Here is a 23,980-nt window from a genome sequence, read left to right as displayed (position 1 = left end):
TGCTTCAAACACTTAGATACATTATGAGTGTGAAATTTATTTCTGTGCTGCTAACAATTTTTACGTCTGGACAGTAAATGGATAGAACCACTTATTCCAAGTTGTCTTCAGTAAGACGAGTCAAACTTTGTAATGTGGTTTACTTTCTTCAGTATATATCTTCTTAGAATTACACATGAATCTTATTTAACTATATTTGAACACGTATAAGCATGTAGGAATTCCCCCCAAAATAATAAACTCTCAGTCTGCACAGTAATAGCAAAAGGATTCATCATTTCTGTAACTGTACAAGTTTTTTTTTGCTTTGCCGAAGTAACTACTGCAAAAAAAGATACAATTTGGACTTTTTTATGAGCGAGGGTATGGATTGAGTAATAACCCTTGCCACCCACCCTGTTCTCCTATAAAAAAGCCGACAAATGAAGATGCCACACGTGTCATCGTTACGGAGGCAATTAATTGAAGTATACCTCAAATTTAACAAAACAAAATTGGAACTATTTGTCAGGTAATAGCCATGGAATTCAATGTCCTTCAAGGCAGGTTGCTCCGTGCCGCGTCCTGTCAGGAAGATTTACTGGTCATCCACGGGGAAATTGTTGACTCAATCAAAAATTTGCAACGAGAAAGCCGAAATCGAATAGGGAAATTATGACTGTGGGTTCAAATGTGCGGCAACTAAGCAAAAGCATTAGAATGGATGAATGGATAAAAGCAAATGACTGCAGATGCTGGAATCTGAAACAAAAACAAAGAATGCTGGACAATCTCAACAGGTCTGACAGCATCTGTGGAGAAAGAAGGGAGTTAATGCTTCAAGTCTGGATGACTCTTTGTCAAAATGAATGGATGGAGTTCATCCCACTCTCCTTCGTCTCCCCCACACACAATCTGTCGCCCCACACACACGCTCTCCCCGTCCCCACACTTTCTCCCACCTTCACATTTCCTCCCACACACTCTCCCCTACCCCCCCCCCCCCCCACAAACTCTCTGTCTCTCTCCCACACACACAATCTCCCCCCACTCTCTCCCACCCACTCTCCCCTACCCCGTTCCACACAGACTCTCTCCCCCACACACACACAGTCACCCCCACACACTGTCACTCTGACCCCACAATCTCACTCTTCCTCACTCTCTCTCACACACTCTCTCTCCCCCTCCCAAACTAACTCCCCCCTCCCAAACTCACTCCCCAGTCACCCCCACACACAGTCACTCTCTCTCTCTCTCTACCCCCACACTTTCACTCTTCCTCATTCGCTCTCCCCACTCTCTCCCTCCCAAACCCACTCCCCACTCTCTCTCTCTCCCCTCCCACACTCTCTCCCCCTCCCCACTCACTCTCTCCTCTCTCTCCCACTCTCTCCTCTCCCTCCCTCCCTCCCACACTCTCTCCTCTCCCTCCCTCCCTCCCACACTCTCTCCTCTCCCTCCCTCCCACACTCTCTCCTCTCCCTCCCTCCCTCCCACTCTCTCCTCTCCCTCCCTCCCACACTCTCCTCTCCCTCCCTCCCACACTCCCTCTCTCTCTCTCTCCTCCCTCCCTCCCACACTCTCTCTCTCCTCCCTCCCACACTCACTCTCTCTCTCCCTCCCTCCCACACTCTCTCTCTCTCTCTCTCTCTCCTCCCTCCCACACTCACTCTCTCTCTCTCTCCTCCCTCCCACACTCACTCTCTCTCTCTCTCCTCCCTCCCACACTCACTCTCTCTCTCTCTCTCCTCCCTCCCACAATCACTCTCTCTCCTCCCTCCCACACTCACTCTATCTCTCTCCTCCCTCCCTCCCACACTCACTCTCTCTCTCTCTCTCCTCCCTCCCACACTCACTCTCTCTCTCTCTCTCCTCCCTCCCACACTCACTCTCTCTCTCTCCTCCCTCCCACACTCACTCTCTCTCTCTCCTCCCTCACACACTCACTCACTCTCTCTCCTCCCTCCCTCCCACACTCACTCTCTCTCTCTCTCCTCCCTCCCTCCCACACTCACTCTCTCTCTCTCCTTCCTCCCTCCCACTCGCTCTCTCTCTCTCCTCTCTCCTCCCTCCCACTCACTCACTCTCTCTCTCTCCTCCCTCCCTCCCACACTCACTCGCTCTCTCTCTCCTCCCTCCCACACTCACTCTCTCTCTCTCCTCCCTCCACTCTCTCTCTCTCCTCCCTCCCACACTCACTCTCTCCTCCCTCCCTCCCACACTCACTCTCTCTCTCTCCTCCCTCCCTCCCACACTCTCTCTCTCTCTCTCTCCTCCCTCCCACTCACTCTCTCTCTCTCCTCCTCCCTCACTCACTCTCTCTCTCTCCTCCCTCCCACACACACTCACTCTCTCTCTCTCCTCCCTCCCTCCCACACTCACTCTCTCTCTCTCCTCCCCTCCCTCCCTCCCTCCCACACTCACTCTCTCTCTCTCTCTCTCTCCTCCCTCCCACACTCACTCTCTCTCTCTCTCCTCCCTCCCACATTCACTCACTCTCTCTCTCTCTCTCTCCTCCCTCCCACACTCACTCACTCTCTCTCCTCCCTCCCACACTCACTCTCTCTCTCTCTCTCTCCTCCCTCCCTCCCACACTCACTCTCTCTCTCTCCTCCCTCCCACACTCACTCACTCTCTCTCTCTCCTCCCTCCCTCCCACACTCACTCACTCTCTCTCTCTCCTCCCTCCCACACTCACTCTCTCTCTCTCTCCTCCCTCCCACACTCACTCTCTCTCTCTCTCTCCTCCCTCCCACACTCCCTCTCTCTCTCTCTCTCTCCTCCCTCCCACTCACTCTCTCTCTCTCTTCCCTCCCACACTCACTCTCTCTCTCTCCTCCCTCCCACACTCACTCTCTCTCTCTCTCTCTCTCCTCCCTCCCTCACTCTCTCTCTCCTCCCTCCCTCACTCTCTCTCCTCCCTCACTCACTCTCTCTCTCCTCCCTCCCTCACTCACTCCTCCCTCCCTCACTCACTCCTCCCTCCCTCACTCACTCTCTCCTCCGTCCCACACTCACTCACTCTCCTCCCTCCCACACTCACTCTCTCTCTCTCCTCCCTCCCTCCCACACTCACTCACTCACTCTCCTCCCTCCCACACTCACTCTCTCTCCTCCCTCCCTCCCTCCCACACTCACTCTCTCCATTCCCACACTCACTCTCTCCATTCCCACACTCACTCTCTCCATTCCCACACTCACTCTCTCCTTCCTTCCTCCCTCCCACACTCACTCTCTCCTTCCTCCCACACTCACTCTCTCCTTCCTCCCACCCACACACACTCACCCTCTCTCTCCCTTCCCCCACACTCTCTCTACCCCCACCCCTCCTCCAGCCGCACGTGCTCCGCTTCCTGGGCCGGGCGGCGCTGATTGGCGGGCGGCGCTGCGAGGCGGATTGTGATGTCAGCGGGGGACGGGGACGGGGATTGGGCGGGAGCGGCGCGCGCGTGCGCGGTTGCCGGGGTGACGGCGGCGCGCGCGTGAGCTGGATACAGTGGATGTAGCAAATCCACCCTGTGTGAAGGCGGCGCTCAGCTCCCCCCCCCCTGGATACAGACTGAGAGAGAGAGAGGGGAGGAGGGACAGGGAGCCACACAGGCACAGTGAGCTCAGAGCCAGCAGGGTCACATCACCAACACACACAGATACACAGACAGAGACACACACAGACATGGAGCTCCTCTGCATGGAAGGTGCCCCCAGGATCCAGCGAGCCTTCCCGGACCCCACACTCCTCTCCGACCACCGGGTCCTGCAAAACCTGCTGCACGTCGAGGACAGATACATCGCGAGCACCTCTTATTTCAAATGTGTCCAGAAAGAAATCGAACCCTGCATGAGAAAAATGGTTGCATTTTGGATGCTGGAGGTAAAACGGAAAAGAAAATTAAAGGAGGGAGAGTGAGAAGCAGCACTTTATTCAACATGCAAGTGCCTGCCCCCCCCCCCCCCCTTGTACAGTCTCTGGGCTAAAGTATTGGGGCTGGGAATCTGCTGTTGTCACATTAACTCAAATTGTATTTGGGTTTTTTTTTTGGGGGGGATGTTATTTAAAAATTGTTGCATCTTGTGGGGCAGATTGTTGGGGGAAGGGATGGCTATTGTACAAAGTGCGTGCAAAGTTTAACAAGCTCTTTTCTCCCCAGAATGGAGAGCAGGAGCCCTGCTGAACTTTTTGTACAAAAGTATATATTTAATCAACTCCCCACCCCATTTATAAAGCCCTGGAATGATGGCTGATAAACAAAATGCTGTCGCCATGTTGACTTGCGGGAGAGAGAAGAAAAACTTTTTTTTCTGTGCGTCGGGGGATCATCAGATGGGGCTTATTTTTATTTGGGGTGAATAAGGTTGGAGGGTCGCTGCAGAGAGAGAGGGGGTAGGAGGGGAGTTGGTTTAAGGATATGTTGCATTGCCTTTTTTGCACCCCCCCCCATTTAAAAAAAAAGTTGTCCTTTTGCACCGAGTTGTGTGAGTTGCTGCGTGCCGGACCCCGGGACCACCCAAAACCCTCGCCTTCCCCTCTCTCTCCCTGCCCGTTTCCTGGCCCCTGGGGGGTCTGTTTGGGGGTCATCTCCCGGCCCCCAGCAAAGCTGAGGATCTCCCCTTCATTTACATGTCAAAAACCCTCTCCCTGGGCGCCACTATCTAATTTTCCCGATTTTTTGAAACTTTCCGCCGAACAAAAGATAACTCTGCTGGCAGCCACGCGATAGTTTTCATTTCATTTCCTTTTAATATTTCTCTTTTAAGAGGTTGGGGGGGGGGGGGGGGTAAAAGTAATGAAGGGGGCAGGCTGTCTGCCCAGAAATGTTAAATCTTTGCAAAAAAAATAAATACTTTTTTATTTGAGGGGGGGGGGGGGGGGGGGTAGCAGATGTATAAATTTGCTCTGCTTTGCAGAGTGGGTCGAAAAAGGGGTAGTGTTTCTGACTTGGATTTTTTTTTCTTTGCAAATGACTCCCTTTCGTTTATATTTTCGGTGCTCTCGCCAAAAAAGCAACAAGAAATTGCATGGGATTGAAATCATTTCTTGGCTTTTTTTTAAAAATATATAAAATAATTAATAAATCACATTGTTGTTTTTAAGCTGATGACCCAACTTCTCGTCGTTTTTCTCTCTCTTTTTTTTTTGTTCTGTTTTGTTGCCCTGTTCTAGGTGTGCGAGGAGCAGAAATGCGAAGAGGAAGTCTTTCAGTTGGCTATGAATTATCTGGATAGATTTTTATCTTCGGTTTACACTAGAAAATGTCACCTCCAGCTGCTGGGGGCAGTCTGCATGTTCTTAGCGTCTAAACTGAAAGAGACGATCCCCCTGACAGCTGAGAAGCTCTGCATTTACACAGACAATTCAATCACCCCAGAAGACCTCCTGGTAAATTCACCAATATTTCTGCAGTTTGACACGCTTTATTTTATGCTCTTTATCTTAAAAAGCGCAACAAAAAATACTATTGCACAGGTCAAAGTTAAGATTGCTTTGTAATTATTTAACATGTTTAATTTTTTTTAAATCGTTTTATGTTCAGGTGCACAGGAAGCTTTTTTGTCTAAGGTAGAAAGTCTCTGACACTTAAGGAAGGGTCCCTCTATAAATTGATACATTTGTGGAGGCGTGATGGTTGCAGGTATTGATTATAATTCAGTCGGCTGATCTGACACTCATGACTAAGTGTCTGGCGCCCTCTGGTGCAAATTTGCAACGCCCACCCTGCCCGTATCTCGGTGCTTTCAAATAAAGCACGTCTATAATTTTGCAATTAATAATCCCTTCTGGCTTGTACTTCAGTGAAATGTGACCCATGCAACTGTAGCAGCTAAAGTTCCAGAATCTGGATGGTGTCATCTGTGTTTTGCATTTTTATATGTTGCAGCCACTTTATAACGTGTAATGTTTATTATAACAGGGATGATAATTGTTTTCGATACATTAAGCATTGTGAACTTTGAGCTGGTCAACGGTTACATGCCTACAAATCTGTCTTTGCAGGGCTTGAAGTTTTCGTTAGGCTCTTATTAATTTGATGTAGGGGCCACTGGAATTCCTTTCTGGGGCATCTAAGGCTCCCAAGGATTTAGTTAAATTTTCAACAAAACCTTCGTGGGGTGGCACGCTATTCAGGCACCAGGCTCCACCCCACACCTGTGCGATCCTTCAGGGACAGTTGTGATAGAAAGCCTGCTACATCTGGCTGTGTACGGCACACTACTATAATAACTGGGTCATCAGGACCACACAACTGCAGTTTGCTCATCCAGCAACCTGCAGAGATGGAAGGTTGTTACCATTTTTCCTTTTTGTTTCCCTTTTAAGAGTCACGCTCAATTTTTCTTTCAACATTAATGCCAGGGCTATTCCCCTAGCACTCTGCAGGGCTTTCTCAGTCACTTTGCTTGGGAAAAGTTTGTTAGCAATGCCTCAGTAAGTTCTCACGAGCGTTGCTTCTTTGCACCAGACTTCGAATTAGAAGCAAGTGAGAAATTTGAGCTAAAACCGATGGTCAAGCTTGTATTAATAATGTGAAATACTGTCTCTTCAACCCTTCCAATGCCAGATAACACGGATGCAGTTAGCTGCACATACAGAGCTTCAAGTGTTAATGTAGAACTTGGCAACACCAAGATATGATGCGGGGTGCGGTGTGAAAGATAAGTGGCCTGTGGTTGTGTTTCCTTGGACTCCTATCACAATTCTGCACATTGTCAAATTTGGATAGAGCTCACTAACTCCGATCCTTTTTATCTGCTTCCCTTTACTGCTCATGACATTCTGGATCCATAATACAATCTTATGTCTGAGAGCAATAGAAAAATGTAGGATTCTGTTCACCTGCTAAGTAATAATTACCAGAAAGAGACTGGGCCCCATTTCTGTTTATTACTGTGTCACCCTTATGCTCAAATGAGCTATCTGATTATCATGAAAACACTTATGTTTCAGCTCAGCATAATTTAATGATCATGTCTAAAAGGATTTCCAGTTGTGTCTTACTTTCATTCTCTAGTTGGTGTAGTAGGTATATTGTTACTTGCATTGTCTGTGTGCGCAGTATGGATGTACAGAATAGTTCCTTGTGGCTGCAAAGTTTGACTTGGTGTAAATCAACAACAACAACAACCTTGATCCACTAATTGCCCATGTTAACCAGGTTAGGTCTCTGCTAAACAAGTGGGTAACCTCTGAGGAGGATGTGGTGCTGAGTGATACAAACTGAGTTATTTGAGCTCATTTGGCCTCCCATTCCTCATCACAATCCAGTGACTCGTTGGGAAATTAGTATCGGTCCTAAGAATTTCCTGATTTTCATGCTTTTATCCACTTTTTCACTTGCTGTCTATGGCATCCAGGATCTTCATTGACAAGCTGTTAACTCGCGGGGGAGTGGTGAATCCAGGGGGCAAACTGCTCTTGACATGACACAACTTGAGAGAGAACCATCAGTTTCTTTATGGGGCATGGGAGTACTTGGTTCACCTTTCCCGTTCCCATCCGCATGGAATGTCCAAGCATTCACACTCATTCAGAGCAACTAGGTCAGGAACTGTGGTCTCAGTTTTCAGGCCCTCTCATCAGTCGCTTCACTATTTCTCAGGAAACTGGGATTGGATTATTTCCAATAATAGAACCCTTCCAATGCCATAATAACTGTGGAATCTGAAGTCTGTACATTCCCGGCTCTGGCTGCAAGAAGGATAAAATTCTAACGTGGTTTTTTTGAAAGAAATTTTCTGACTTCACTTGGGCCTCTGAACAGTATTCCATCCCCAGTTTTGCCAATATCACTTTGCAGCCAGCTGTTACTGAGTCTGCAAGGCCTTTCGCACAACTGATATTTTGCTTTTCCTTTTGCGAAAGCAATTTCCTCAATGACTGTGCAAATTCTGAAGAGCTCTCAAGTGTTTTAACACTGTAGGCGTGAGCACCCATGCTGCCACATTGTGGTGGGTATCTGTTGTTCCTGAATTTATACTTTACATTCCGAAGTGTTGCCACTTGCCTCCATGTTGTAAGAAGGATGTAGAAGCACTGGAGTAGGTCCAAAAAATATTATTGAGGATGATAACCTGAATTTTGAGGTTATTGCCTTGAGAAAACATTAAACAAGTTGGGGTTATTTTCCCTAGTAAAGAGAAGGCTGAGGGGAAATCTTGTTGGAGGCCTTAAATTCATGGCAGAGTTTAACAGGGTACATGTAGATTAAATTCACTTTATTGTCCATCCGGAAATACATTTGGGGTATGTTGCTCGCTTGCTGAAAAATTAAGTATAAATTAATAAATTACCCCATCACAGATCTAATTTGAATAAAAATATGAATGAAAAACGATTACATTAAAATAATCAATTCGACCCTCCCTGAATGAATATCCTCGTCCAGACATCAAACTCCTGTTAAACGTTCTAGAGAAGGACTCGTACAAGTTCAGGAACCGATTTGCCCTGCATCTGAGGCATTGTTGACTTTTTGCTGAATGCAAGCGGCAGTGATATTGAGACGGAGGTTGGTTCTCACTGTCCATGACTCTCTTTACCTTAGTCAAAATTCTTCCAAGGGCAGATTTTGTTAAGAAAGATCTGCTCCATTAAATACCCTTCCTGCCTGGTTCTGTACCCTGAAAATGTCGACTTCCCCAAGACAACGATAAGAGGCGAGACATGCAAAAAGAATCGCACTCTCAACTGCACCAGTATAGAAGAGTTTCATGATTGTAGGATCTAATCAAAAGGATTTAAATTTTCTGAAGTAGTATAATTGTGTATGCCCCTTTGCCATCACTCTTCCCGCCAGTACTTTGCCACTGAGAGAAGATGGTGAGAAAGATCTAGATGAGGGGGACGTCATTTATGAGGTAGTCACTAATAAATCCAATAGAGAATTCAAAAGCAACTGGAGAATGGCTGGAAAGGGGAACTTGCGACCATGATTAGTTAAGGCGGATAGCAGATGCATTTAAGGGGAAGCCAGATAAGATATGGTGGAGAAAGGAGTAGAAGGTTATGCATGACTGGGTTAGAGTGATGGGAGGTATGTACAGAGCATGAACACCAGTATGCACCGTTTGGGCCGAATGGCCTTTCTGTTCAGTTTTGCCATGTAAAACTGAGCTGCTTATGATTAAAAATCGAGACAGCTAATGATTAAGGAAAGGGGTCATATGCCAATAGGTACTATCATCGTTTAGCTACCAGCTCCAATTCAGAACTCTGAAAAGATAGGAGAGGGCAATTTGTTTCCAAAAATGTAGGGTCAGCAAATAGCTTGGGTATGAAGTGTGCGGTAGAATCATTTTATATGGACTCTTAATTACAACTAGCTTGATGGCTTTATTTTGTCCGGATTTAAAATGAATGAACGCAGGAATTTCACTTCCAGCTACATTTTTTCTTTACAAAGAGTTCTTGTGACAAAGTATTTAAGGTTACTCATAATGGCGTCAGCTTTGAGTCGTTAGCAAATTTGCCTCAGAATCTGAAAGATGTCTGTTCAGGGTGCATTCCAGAGACTTAAGCCTGTCATATAAGCACTTCAGTCTGCCTGTGGATCAGACCAAGGACTCTTGGGTGACCATAAAATATCCTATGGACAAAGTCTGAGCACAGTAAGACATCTTGCGTCACCAGGTTAAAGTCCCAACAGTTTGTTTCGAATCACTAGCTTTCGGAGCACTGCTCCCGGAAGCTCCTAGTGTTGTAAGACTTCTTACTGTGCTCACCCCAGTCCAACGCCGGCATCTCCACGTCAAAGTCTGAGAAGGCCAAAGGTGTTGTGGCACCCTAGCCAGTAAGTGTGCCCCAGCCATAGACTCACAGAATCATTCTAGCACAGAAACAGGCCATTCTGTCCATTTAAGTCCATGCCAGCTCTGCCAGTGATAGTCCCCCGCTCTGTGCCTGTAGCACCACAAGGTTATTTCTCTCGAGTGCCTTTCCAGTTTTCTTTGGCTATTGAAGTTTCTTCTTGTACCATCCTTCGAGGCAGTAAGCTCCAAAATCATTAAAACATGTTTTCTGTTCATTTAACTCCTTGCCGTCTGTAGGACCTTGCTGTGTGGAAATTAGCTACACTTTTAAAGTACTTAATTAGTTACAAAATATTAGGGACTGGAGGTTGTACGGTTGGCTACAAATACAAGTTCATTCTCCAGTCAAATTTAATTTATTAACAATAAGTTTACTTCCAACAAGTGACTATAATTTTAGAGCTAAGAATTAATCTAAACTTGATTATTTTCTGCATCTGTGAGCTTTTAACTGTTGTCTAATATTTTCCACACATTCTTCCAATGTAAGTACTGGTGTGTTATTTTCAATAAGTTAATGGTCAGTGTTGGTTTTCTCGTGCAGTAGTAGCTGGTGGGAAAGGGTGGCTGAAAAACAGTATGATATCTCCACAATATATTAAATCTAGCATCTGCATACTCTTCCTGTCTGCACCACCTGACCTGTTAAGTTTTAGACACTTTTTTTGTCAACTTTCTTCACTTTCTGTTCTCTGTCCATGTTTGTAATGAAAAATACTCATGTAAACCTGTCACTTTGAAAACTCATCGCTGAGTTGACACATTTCTCTCAATACTTTGTGAAAACATTTTTCATCTGCCATTTTTCAGTAACTGACATTTCTGCTGCCCAAAATAAAGATTAAACCAAAAAATTTAAATATACATTTCAGAACAATATGATTAAACTCATCCATTGAATTGTCTTTTGCGTCTTTTTTGTCTCTCCCAATAGCCAGGGCTTGAATTAATATTTTTTTCCAGAGTTATGATGCTGTGAATTGAAACATCTTCAGTGTGCCTTATTCTCAAAATGCTCCAGTGTTCAATTTGTCAAATAATTTTTTTTTTGTTAGTTTCCAACATTTTTCTCCCATCTTGTTTTGAGGGACGAACTTCAAACGGTTAAAAAAAATAAAAAATTCTCTAATGACAGAAGCCATGCGTGAGAGAGATAAACAAATGAAAGAGGGGAGTGAGGAGAGAATGAGTTCTTTGTATAATGTTACTACGTTTATCATGGGGAGAGTGAACATCAGTTGAATTTTTAAGACCTTTAATTGCCTCTCCTGTATTTTGTTAACAAGTCAAAACTAATGGTGAATATCTGAGACTGTTGGGGACAGGAGTGACTGTTTAGGCCTTTGTCTGTACCATTGCTGAGTAAGACCATGGTTAATCAGCACATCCAATCTCTAGCATTTGAGAGATATTGGTGACCAAAACAGAGTCACAAAGGGAGAGAGTCCTAGACGTTTTCTTTTCTTTTTTAATATAAATTTAGAGTACCCAATTACGTTTTTCCAATTGAGGGGCAATTTAGCGTGGCCAATCCACCTATTTGTACAGTAGAATGTGCAAACTCCACACGGGCAGTGACCCAGGGCCGGGATCGAACCTGGGCCCTCAGCGCCATAGGCAGCTGTGCTAACCACGGAGCCACTGTGCCGCCCCAGTCGTTTTCTTTCCTTGTTCTAATTTGATTTCTCTTTTCAAATTGAATTTTCATAAGCAGGAAAGGGAGAGTAGAAGGGGGGTGACAAATTGCCTCATAGTTAGGGTTTTCTGACCCGTCATTCCCTCTCAGTCCCTTGCCCCCATTAAGATAAATGGGTTGAGTAGGTAGTTCAAAGTGGGCAGCACGGTAGCATTGTGGATAGCACAATTGCTTCACAGCTCCAGGATCCTAGGTTCGATTCCGGCTTGGGACACTGTGTGGAATCTGCACGTTCTCCTCGTGTCTGCGTGGGTTTCCTCCGGGTGCTCCGGTTTCCTCCCACAGGCCAAAGATGTGCAGGTTAGGTGGATTGGCCATGCTAAATTGCCCTTAATGTCTAAAATTGCCCTTAGTGTTGGGTGGGGTTATGGGGATAGGGTGGAGGTGTTGACCTTGGGTAGGGTGCTCTTTTGAAGAGCCGGTGCAGACTCGATGGGCCGAATGGCCTCCTTCTGCACTGTAAATTCTATGGTAAAAGGGAGGAAATGGGATGGTGTTGGGGAATATGATATGAGAGTATGGTGTTTATGAGGAACTAAAATGGGAGAGGTTAATGGGAAACGCCTGAGCAAGGGAGCAGCAGAGAAAAACTGTGTAGGTTGGAATTGTCGCACAAAATCAAACCAGCAATATCATGCCTCTGATATTTATTCTTTGCCTTTTTTTAAAGTTGAATTTTGAACCAGCAATTGCTTTTTGGGGAAAATAGATAGAGATGGAGAAAACGGGCGGGGAGCCAAGAATGGGAACTGGTGTTTCTGGTTTGTTTGAGTGAGTGGGAGGAGAGTCAATGGGTCGTGGTGTTAATCATACGGTAGCATTGGAGCAAGGTGGGGGTGGTAATTCAAAGATGAAGAGATGGTGTTGGAAGAAGGGGATGAGATAGTAGGAGCATGAATTTTTCAGATGGCAGGGTCGCACATTCCCCGCTGACCGAGTGCCCGACAACCACTTGGCTCTCGAATATGTGTTAAGCGGCTGCAGACGGGACTTCTGCCCTTCATTCGGAAGGAAGTCCCAATCAGATTGGTTGGCAGCTGCCCATTCCCTGCAGCAAAAGCACTGCAAGAGACAGAAGAAGAAACGCAGGAGGGCGTCAGAGCCCAAGTCCAGGTACTGGAGGCTCAGTTAAGTTTGAAGGCCTGGTAGGGCTCGAATGTGGTCTCCGAGGTGAGGATGGGGGGGGAGGTCTGGAGGCTACTGGACCTTGAGGGAGTGAGCGCCTAGCTCCAGAAAGGGGTTTCTGATTAAAGTGCCACCTAACCTCTTGCCCCAAGATGTAACTTGTGGTGGGGACAGCCTCAATGATGTAGGAGTGCGGAGGTGGTCAAGATCCATTTTTCTTGCGAGTTGCTGGCTCCATTCAGTGTCCGTTTTACTATATCACCCATCTGAATGAAAATTAAGAAATTTAGGAACAGCAGAGCAAAAGAGTGTTCGGGAAGGGTGCTTTGCAGAAAAAAGGAAGCAGAGGAACGAGCACAAAGACGTCGGTGACAAGAATTGCACATTCTTCATCTTGCCATTAGCAATGCAATGGAAAAATCAACTAGTATACTGAACTATTGCACGCTTTAATGATTTAACGTATAGTCAGTCTTTACATTAGAAACTGATTATGTAAACATTTGGTCAATTTTGTTTTTTAACTTTAGAGTACCCAATTAATTTTTTCCAATTAAGGGGCAATTTAGCATGGCCAATCCACCTACCCTGCACATCTTTGGGTTGTGGGAGCGAAACCCAGGCAGACACGGGGAGAACGTGCAAACCCCACATGGACGGTCACCCGGGGTCGTAATCGAACCTGGGACCTCGGTGGGGTGAGGCAGCAGTGCTAAACATTTGGTTGATTGATTTAAAAATGTTATTATGCTTTTTAAATAAAACTAAATTAAGCAACATAAAGAGGGCAGCAATATTAGTGCAAAAATTTGAATGATCAGATCTTTGAATTAAACAACTTTGAATTAAAAGTGGCAATTTTGCTCGGTAATTTGGACATTCTGAATTCTCCCTCTGTGTACCCGAACAGGCGCCGGAATGTGGCAACTAGAGGATTTTCACAGTAAGCTCATTACAATGTAAATGTAAGCTTACTTGTGACAATAAAAATTATTATTATGTGACCACCTAGCCATCTCTAGTGTAATTTCCTGCTCGTGATTTTGCCCCCCCCCCCCCCCCCCCCCAACACCAAACTGTTGAGCCTATTCTGGTTGTTTGCCTAAATTTCTGTGCCTACCTCCCTGTCCTGTAAATATTGTGTTTCCTGACCTGCCTGCATCTTAGCTTCCTACCTTTCGTCCTGTCCTTATCCTGTGGCCCCGCTTGCCCTCGCAGCTCAGCTCTGACCACTGATCTATTCACCATCTGTTGCCCTTTTTCTCCTATACTGTCTCTCTCGGCCTTCCAGAGTAACAGAAACAGGGTAGAGTGAGATTTAAGTGAGGCACATGAGGAAGACTGACAGACATGCGAAGAGAGATCAGAATTGGGGCAAATGAAAGGGGATGGGGGGTATGCTAAGGGAGACTTGAGGCCAGAGGAAACAGGAGTCAGCATTCGATATAAAGAGGAAAGGCATGCCTGTCAACAGGTTGTCGAGACATGACCATGTCAGGGAGGCAGAAGCAACCATACAAAAATAGGAAGTGACAACAACTTACATTAAATTATAGTCAGCAATGTCGAAGAAACCATTTTGTGGTGTTTCAGAGGCATGAAGAACACTTGCTCCGTCAAACAAACAGATGTTAGATGGGGTGACCAAAAGCTTCTGCAATGGTGGGTTTTATGGCACACACATAGGGCGGCACGGTAGCGCAGTGGTTAGCACTATTGCTTCACAGCGCCAGGGACTCAGTTCGATTCCCGGCTTGGGTCATTCTCTGTGTGGAGTCTGCATGTTCTCCCTGTGTCTGTGTGGGTTTCTTCCGGGTGCTCCGGTTTCCTCCCACAAGTCCCAAAAGACGTGCTGTTAGGTGATTTGGACATTCTGAATTCTGCCTCAGTGTACCCGAACAGGCTTTTCACAGTAACTTCATTGCAGTGTTAATGTGACACTAATAACGATTATTATTGTTAAAGTGGAAGGAATTTGAAGTTGGGCTACGGCAGTTTATGGTCACAAGGATGGGAGGGATATCCAGATGACCTGATTTTGGCTCTTGGGGCTCTAAAGGTTCACAGCGAAGGGAGGGACGAGACCATGGAGGGTTTTAAATTTAAAATTGAGTGGGTGGTACGGTGGCGCAGTGGCTAGCGCTTCTGCCTCACACTCCAAGGAACCGGGTTTGATCCCGGCCCCGGGTCACACTCTGTGTGCAGTTTGCACAGTCTCCCTGTGTCTGGATAGGTGGATTGGCCACGATAAATTGCCCCTTAATTGGGAAAAAAAAGATTTAGGTACTCTTAAAATTTGCGAGCCAATGCTGTTCTGAATGCAAATGGTGACGATAACTTGGTGTGGGACAGGGTACAGGTGGTGGGACTTCCATTGAGCTGAATCATAGAATCCCCTCAGTGCAGAAGGAGGCCATTTGGCCCATCGAGTCTGTACCAACTCTCCAAAAGAGCACTCTATCTGGGCCCAATCCCCCGCCCTATCCTTGTAACTCAACCTAGGGGCAATTTAGCATGGCCAATCCACCTAACCTGCACAGTTTTGGACTGTGGGAGGAAACCCACGCAGACACGGGGAGAAAGTGCAAACTCCGCCCAGTCACCCGAGGCCGGAATCAAACCCGGGTCTCTAATGCTGTGAGGCAGCAGTGCTGCCCAAAGTCTACAGATGCTGCAGCAGGACGTGAGGGCATTCGAAGAGTTAACAGAAGCACCGATCTGCTTGAGACTCATGTAGGTGGTGGGATGGTCTGTTTCGGGGTGAAAGTCAATAGTTTTGTAATTGAGAGGATATGCCATTTGAAGTTCTGCAAAGGTTGAAACAGGCCATTGAGATTGTAAACATTACCATTCAGCCTCTGAGAGAAAGCACAAAATTACATTTATATAACACCTTTTAGAAAGTCCAGTGAAATGCTTCTGTCGTATTGTCACTATCGTTAAAAAAAAACGTTGCAGCCGATTTGCAAACAATGAGCTCCCGCAACAAAAAAATAAATAAATAGCAAAATTGTCCATTCCAGGTGTTGGCTCGAGTAGGAGGAATAATCAGAGAGGTTTAACTGGAGGTGGTTACTGCTCGTCCGAGACTAGATCTCAGACCAGCAGCCTTGACAACACAAAAGTGGAAGTTTCAAGAGTTGGAGGATGAAGAACCTGAGACACCAGAGAGAAAAAGACATAGATGGCAACAGTAATGATATGGGTGAGCTTCACAAAAAGCAGACAGATGGTGCTCATAGATCACAGGAGAGGCAGATGGGTGCAGCAGATCATAAACAGTTGTGCAAGAAGACAGATATTGGATGGAGAAGATTATCTAGATTAGAGGTTGGGGGGTAAGGAATACACACTAGCAGTGGGAAATGTCAGCACTGTGCAACTGTCAAATAACACTACAAATTGTGCATCGAACTGCGGACGTTAATTTATAAATCTCTGGGATGGTTGCTGTTTTACAAAGAACAAAGAAAATTACAGCACAGGAACAGGCCATTCGGCCCTCCCAGCCTGCGCCGATCTAGATCCTTTATCTAAACCTGTCTCCTATTTTCCAAGGTCTACTTCCCTCTGTTCCCGCCCATTCATATACCTGTCTAGATGCTTCTTAAATGATGCTATCGTGCCCGCCTCTACCACCTCCGCTGGTAAAGCGTTCCAGGCACCCACCACCCTCTGCGTAAAAAACTTTCCACGCACATCTCCCTTAAACTTTCCCCCTCTCACCTTGAAATCGTGACCCCTTGTAACTGACACCCCCACTCTTGGGAAAAGCTTGTTGCTATCCACCCTGTCCATACCTCTCATAATTTTGTAGACCTCAATCAGGTCCCCCCTCAACCTCCGTCTTTCCAACGAAAACAATCCTAATCTACTCAACCTTTTGGGATTGAAAAAGAAGGGAAACCCCCCCCATGGGTGGAAACGTGTCATTGCTTAACTGCACTAGTTACAAACCCATTAAGCTAATAGTCCAGTTTGGGAATGCCACTAACCAAGCATAGCTGTTGACAGGGAGAGAGGGGCTGGTTTAGCTCACTCGGTTAAATCGCTGGCTTTTCAAGCAGGCCAGCAGCACGGTTCGATTCCCGTACCAGCCTCCCCAGACATGCGCCAGAATGTAGCGACGAGGGGCTTTTCACAGTAAGTTCATTGAAGCCTACTCGTGACAATAAGCGATTTTCATTTCAATGAAATCTGGAATAGCTTTGGTGGAAAATGGAGCTTCAGTATTTAAATTGGGAGTACCGTGTGTGCCGTGGATTTCCACTGCCAGAGGTGTTTGCGACTCCTGTTGCTTGTAGACAGCTGAACAAACAAGCAAATATGTACATGTCTAGTGTGTAACTTGCATCTTGAAGCAGGTTTTGGTAATTTGGGAAGTATGGTTGTATACAGGTGCAAGCCCTTTTTATCATTCATCCTGCAAGATCTTTGACTTGCGCTATAGTGTATAACATACACTCCGAGTTCACAGTACTTTTGCCAAGGTAAAGTTCCATATCAAGATACGTCCTTCCTTTTTGTTTCCTGGCTGGATGTTGGGAGTATTTTGATTTTAAATATGCACAACAGCATATTGGTGTTGATGTTGGGGGTTTTTGCAGACTGTTGGCCGGGGAAAGGTACAGAACAAGAACTCTGTGACTGTGCATTTAGCACCTGGGAAAACTGCCACACGCTGTACGGAATGATTAGTGGGAGGATAACGAGGCAGTTCAGCTCTTTGAACCAAAGCACGTTTTTTTTGTGTTTTAAGGTTGCATTTGTTCACAAGATACTTAATGGGGAAGAACTGACAAGACAAGCGTGACTCATCTATACACTCAATAAATGCGTGTAGCACAAGTGATACTTTACGCAGCCAGAATGCATTTACAAATGTTAGTGATGCCAGTGAAATAATTGCTGGTTATGTAGTGCGTTCAGCAGAGAGACCCACGGTTCTGGTGACTCTCCCTTGCCCTTCCATTAAGACTCTCCTGAAAGCTTACCTTTTTTTAATGGCTCGTTGTCCATTTATGCACGAGTACACTCCTGTGAAGCACCTTTGGGTGTTTTTCTATGTTAAAGGAGTCATGTACCTTCAAGTTGTCTATCCTGTCATGTCCCAGTGGGGGCACATTTCACTTTCCAGTCTTGATATGCTTTCAATATCCATAAAACTGAGCTAACTTAGCCATAGTTGATCTCCCAGTGCCGCAGAGTGAAATGTGCGTAATGTCTTTGTTTGTAGACATTCATAATAGAACAATTGTGAGCTCATGGGCCATTTTTAGAAGTATTTTAGTTGGCCAGAGGAAGACACTTGTTACACTGTTTGCTTCATCGCTTCCCCAATTGACTTCAAGAAGGAACTGGTCCAGTTGGCCTTTTGTGTGGCCGTTCCTGCCGTTTTGCCCTTCAATAACCCCTGATAACCCGTCATCAATACATTTACTCCAGTTGTAACTTGTAGGCTCCGCTAACAGTTCCTTTTAGTGGCATCAGCCTACCTCCATCATATTGGCTTTTGGTCTGGAATGTAGCAAATGCATTGTAATTCACAAAAGTGATGCTATTTTCTAGAACGTGTGCACTGGCCATGACTAGGTTTGTACCATGACTGAAATGGGTGACATTTCTAATTAGTGAATATCGGTATCCACCTCAGCAAATTATGAAATAAAGGAGAATTATTTTCTCCGTTACCCTCTTCCTTTTCTCCCACCCTTGCTGCTTTTCATCCGTCATAAGATGTTATGTCTGCAGAGATCAGCAGTCCTTGTGGGCACTGGTTCTATACCCACAAAGTGATGAGAAAAGTCAACGCTATTCTATTCTATTCACACTCCTGGGTTAATTAAAATTCTTGCCTATTAATTGTTGGTACAGGTGTTCAGTTCCTGTGTGGTCTGACACAATCAGGCAACGTGGTTCTACACGAGTCAGTGCTGAGATTCAAGTGGCCCCATGAGGCTTCAAATAGCGCTGATAGTAAAAGCAAGGTCATGGTACTAGCCAAGGATTCTTTCTGGCTGTCAGTGACATACAAAACAGTAATCTTGTCTGGGCATTCAGATAGTAAAAATAAACGGTTCCTGTGGTGTAGGATATCCTATATGAACACTAACATTGGATTATCACTTTAAATTCACTGACAGGCCTGCAGTGTCTCCTGTTTGTTGTGGTGGAATGGGCAACACTGCAAAGGAATCCCTAAGTGCCCTGAGGGCATTTGTGATTGGCGCACATATAAGGTGTAACCGGAGTTCTTTGAGTATTTTCTTATAAATGAAATGATTGAACTATTGTCACGTGGACTGGAGCAGTTCGAGGTGGTGGTTCCTCACTTCTTCGAGGACATTTACAGATGGGCAGCAAATGCTGGCCTTGCACGCGACACCCCCATCCCGTGAACAAATTATAAAGAAACAACTGACCGACATCACTGACTTAAGAGGCTTTGTAAACTGCAGTAGAGTAAACGGAATTACCCCCCACCCGGAGTTGTTGGAAATGGGTAGACAGGCCTGTTATAATGTCCTTTGGGGGGGTGGATAAGGATAGCAATATCAATGCTACACTGTGAGGGCTGCAAGGTGACGATAATGGTAAGTATGGATAGTTTAGCTTGTTAGTGTTATTCTTCATGCATTCCGCAGGGAACAGACATTGATCGAGGTTCTAAAATGCCATGAGACATGACTAAATCATGGCATAGGAAATAGTTACGTTTCCTCGTATGAAATAGTGCAATCACAAGACTTTTTAAAATATATTTAATATATATATATAACATATAATGTATATACATACATGTGTAGAGACATTTAGCAATTGTTCCTCCCACAAGTCCAGAAAGTTGTGCTGTTCGGTGAATTGGACATTCTGAATTCTCCCTCAGTGTACCCGAACAGGCACCGGAGTCTGGGGACTAGGGGCTTTTCACAGTAACTTCATTGCAGTGTTGATGTAAGCCTACTTTTGTGACACTAATAAAGAGTTTTTTTTTTCCCCCCCTCTTCCTCAGAATTGGGAGATCATTGTCCTGGGGAAACTGAAGTGGGATCTCTCGGCCATAACGCCAAATGATTTTATTGAACATATCCTGGGGAAGCTGGCTTTTCCACTCAGCAAGCTGGAACTTATTAAGAAACACTCTCAAACATTCATTGCCATGTGTGCTACAGGTACTTTGTTGTTTGACATAATGTTTTTTTTAATCAGAATTAAAGGAAATTTGCTTTATAAATGCAGAGACGGAGAAGCTTGTTCTTACTTAAGGGCAGCTCCAATTAACCTCTGGGGATAATATTTCCAAGCTTGCCATGTGTAATAAAATTGTAAATCTCTTTGCAAATTATTTTGTTACACGTCCTGGAACAGAATAATAGATGCATGATATTTCCAAAAGCTGATGTAATAACAAGTCTATTGTTCTTTGGGTGTAGATTTTACCAACTGGGAAAATGGCCACTAGATCCATCAGAGGTAAAGGTTTGAAACTCTCTCCCACAGACAGCAGTTGAAGCTAAAACAGTTATTTTTAAATCGGGGGGGGGGGGGGGCGCGGCGCGGGGGGGCAGCATGGTGGCGCAGTGGGTTAGCCCTGCTGCCTCACGGGACAACGGAACGTTCCTTGCCTCACTGTTGCAGCTCCCAGGTTCGATCCCGGCTCTGGGTCTCTGTCCGTGTGGAGTTTGCACGTTCTCCCCGTGTTTGCATGGGTTTCGCCCCCACAACCCAAAGATGTGCAGGGTAGGTGGATTGGCCATGCTAAATTGCCCCTTAATGGGAAAAAATGAATTGGGTATTCTAAATTTTTTTTAAAAACAAAACATTTTTAATAGGCGATGGATAAGTTTTTGTCAAGCAAAGATATTCGGGGAAATGGGCCAATGGCAGGTATATGGAGTTCAACCATAGATCAGCCATCATCTCATTAAATGGTGGGGACAGGCTTGAGGGGCTGAATTTCCTACTCCTGTTCCTATTGGGAATGATGCTATCAGTGGCAAAGATTCAATTCCCATTTTCTTCCCAAGTCATGTACAAGTGCTACAAAGATACTGGCAGGAGCAAAACTACTGTTTTGTTCCGCATTTCCCTTAGGCTGAGGTTGGGTTGAGTTCATAGACGTTGTGAGGACAACGGAACGTTCCTTGCCTCACTGTTGCAGCTTGAGAACCCCACTCTTGTGATTTACTCACAATGCTAAAATCCTTGGAGGTCCCAGACAGTTCAGCAGTTGGGAGCATGGGTGAGCGGTCAACGTGCTGTCAGTCTTCTACGAACCCCACCCTCTTATCAATCTCTGGGAAATGTGAAAAAACAGCTTTGAGTAACTCGCCCCTTTCCCGTCTGTAAAGCGACGGTCTGGCTTCCGTGATGAACTGGGTTCCATCTTACCAATGGCACGGCTGAAATTGCACATTTTAACATGCCGTGTATGTAACATCTTAACCGTGTTGTGTCTCACCCTCATGGCTGATGTAATCAGTGCGGGAAAGTGTGGGAACAGTGGCCCAAAACACCGGGTTAATCCTTCATTTGTAAACTGCTCCTGTCCATATTAGTCCATGCTGGACCCCAAAACCACGGAGCAGAGCGAGGAAGGCAAAACAGCCTGCGTTCAGCTGGTGGCAGTTCATTTTGGGTTTCAGGAATCGGTGCTTTTTAAGAGTATAAAGCTCCTGAAACAATCTTTGTGGCCTGGCTCACGTGATCCCTACCTCCAAGTCAGACGATTGGGGTTGAACCTGGATGCCGGAGTTGGGCATAGCCTTGACTAACGCTGCAATGTTGCACTGAAAGATACTCTACCTGCAATAATGGGGCGGCATGGTGGCACAGCGGTCAGCACTGCTGCCTCACAGCTCCAGGGTCCCAGGTTCAATTCCGGCCTCGGGTGACTCTCCTGTGCGGAGTTTGCAAGTTCTCCCCGTGTCTGCGTGGGTTTTCTCCGGGTACTCCAGTTTCCTCCCACGGTCCAAAGATGTGCAGGTTAGCTGGATTGGCCATGCTAAATTGCCCTTAGTGTCCAAAAGGTTAGGTGGGGTTACGAGGATAGGGTGGGGCCGTGGGTGCTCTTTCCAAGGGCCAGTCCAGACTGTATGGGCCTAATGGCCTCCGTCTGCACTGTATGTTCTATGATTCTGAGACTTGAAATAAGATCTTAAAGATCCTGTGGCAATGGTCAAAAAAAGTATCTGTAGCCACCACCACCAAGACCTAAGAAGTACTGGTCTAATTGTTGTCTGTGGAATCTTGCTATTTTGTCAATTAATGCATTTGAACACACACAAATTAAATATTTGTACAATAACCGTTGGCACAATCCTGTAATTTGATTATTCAGTCAATTCAGGTTTTGAAGATCCTGCAGTGATTGTTTTTTTTTTGCCTATCTGTTTCAGATTTTAATTTTGCGATGTATCCACCGTCAATGATAGCAACAGGAAGCATAGCAGCATCGATCCGAGGACTTGGCATCTCGTGCAGTTCCCTTTCGGAGGAGTCTTTAACTGAGCTACTGGCCAAGATCACATGTACAGAACTGGTGAGTTTGGAGCAGAGTACAAAAGATCTGGAACTAATGAATGGAGCATCTAATTCCTTGAGGATCTACGGGCTGATCCAGGGAATCGGGGGGGTAAATTGTCTACGACCAGCCGTTGAAACAAAAACCCTTTTTTCACTTTTCTCTCCTTTCAAGCTGGGAGGTATTCCGAACGTTTATCAATCGGAGTCGCAACTGCTTCATTGAAGTTTCAGCTTAAAATCCAGACTTGCTCGTCACTTGATGCTGCACTCATTATTAAACGTATTGATGATGGGAACGATTTTCTGGCCGGATCCCGCAATGTCGGGGGAAACTCTGGGAGAGGCCTGAAGCGGGATTTGCGCCGGGTCCCAGCGGGTCTCGGTCTCTCTCTCTCTCTCTCTCTCTCTCTTCCCCCCCCCCCCCCCCCCAAAGTGCCACAGGACAACAACTATTTGCATTTAAATAGCATCTTTTTTAATTTAGAGTTCCCAATTCATTTTTACAATTAAGGGCCAATTTAGCGTTGATAATCCACCTACCCTGCACATCTTTGTGTTGTGGGGGCGAAACCCACGCAAACACGGGGAGAATGTGCAAACTCCACACGGACAGCGACCCAGAGCCGGGATTGAACCTGAGACCTCAACGCTGTGAGGCAGCAGTGCTAATCACTGTGCCACCGTGCTGCCCGGAAATAGTGCCTTTAACGTCGTAAAACATTACCAAAGTGCTTCACGGATGTGTTATCAAATAAACCTGGACACCGATACTGGGACAGATTACTAAAAGCTTGGTCACAGGTCGGTTTTGGGGCGGCGCAGTGGTTAGCACTGCGGCCTCACGGCACCAAGGACTCGGGTTCAGTCCTGGCCCCGGGCCACTGCCCATGTGGAGTTTGCACATTCTCCCTGTGTCTGCGTGGGTCTCATCCCCACGTTCCAAAGATGTGCAGGGTAGATAGATTGGCCACGTTACATTGCCACTTAATTGGAAATTTTTGAAAAGAGAGGTAGGTTATATAGAGCGGAATGGTGGTGATTAATATCAGTGCTAAAATTAATCATACTTTGTAAAGTTAAAATCTTGCTTTCCCATCTAATTAATTCCTCCCTACATGTAGATGCCACTGTATCTGCTGAGCTTTGTAAGTATTTGAACTGGATGAGTGGTATTCTTCACTTGTGAGTGGGAGACTTTGAACCCCTGTACATTGTGTCCTTGAATCGTGGCTGGAACACTAGCTGAGCCACTGTTTGCTGGAATACCTCATTTTGTGACTAACCAGTTAAGCATCTTTCATGTCAGTTGGGTTTCATTAACGTTTTATATCAAAGGAGTCTGCAGTAATCAGCAACTCTGAAGTTACATTTTGTGCTCCACTTATGGCTCTTCTATTGATGATAAATTTACATGCTGAGTATTGGGCTTTAGGATGCAGGTACAATAGCATCTGTTGGAGGTGTGCATATAACAAGGCCCCACAAAGTGTTGTGGTAATGACCAAATAATTAGTGAAGTCGGTTGAGGTCTAAATATTGGCCATTGCTCCTTGAATGGTCCCATGGGATCTTTTACATCTACGTAAGGAAAATGGCGTTTAACATCTCGTACAAAAGGTGACATCTCCAGCAACTCGGCACTCCCTCAGTATTTTGCTTTGGAATGTCGGCCGTGATCCGGTGCTCAAATCGCTGCTCTGAGGCTTGAACCCCCAACATTCTGACTCGGGAGGTGAGAGTGCTCCTGGCTGAGTCACAGTTGTTAAACACCACGGCACCTTTCCCCTTTGGGGCGAGGACCATTCGATGCTGGCGCAAATCAGTCCCTGCACATGCTCCACGAGTGAC

At 45.8% G+C, this 23,980-nt stretch overlaps 1 protein-coding gene across 1 annotated transcript in view; it reads left to right on the top strand.

Moving 5' to 3' along the window:
• The first annotated feature begins 3,482 nt into the window (after positions 1-3,482).
• The window catches only part of ccnd3 (cyclin D3), a 37,444-nt gene continuing 16,946 nt past the window's right edge, over positions 3,483-23,980 (top strand). Inside the window, exons 1-4 of the mRNA XM_038820057.1 lie at positions 3,483-3,853; positions 5,144-5,359; positions 19,620-19,779; positions 22,006-22,148. Coding sequence (XP_038675985.1) covers positions 3,656-3,853; positions 5,144-5,359; positions 19,620-19,779; positions 22,006-22,148 — 717 coding nt within the window. The 5' untranslated portion in view covers positions 3,483-3,655. The remainder of the gene's footprint in view (positions 3,854-5,143; positions 5,360-19,619; positions 19,780-22,005; positions 22,149-23,980) is intronic.

This window comes from Scyliorhinus canicula, chromosome 15 (genome assembly GCF_902713615.1).
Source record: "Scyliorhinus canicula chromosome 15, sScyCan1.1, whole genome shotgun sequence".
Classification (NCBI taxonomy): Eukaryota; Metazoa; Chordata; class Chondrichthyes; order Carcharhiniformes; family Scyliorhinidae; genus Scyliorhinus; species Scyliorhinus canicula.
This window is presented reverse-complemented; position numbering and strand designations above follow the sequence as displayed.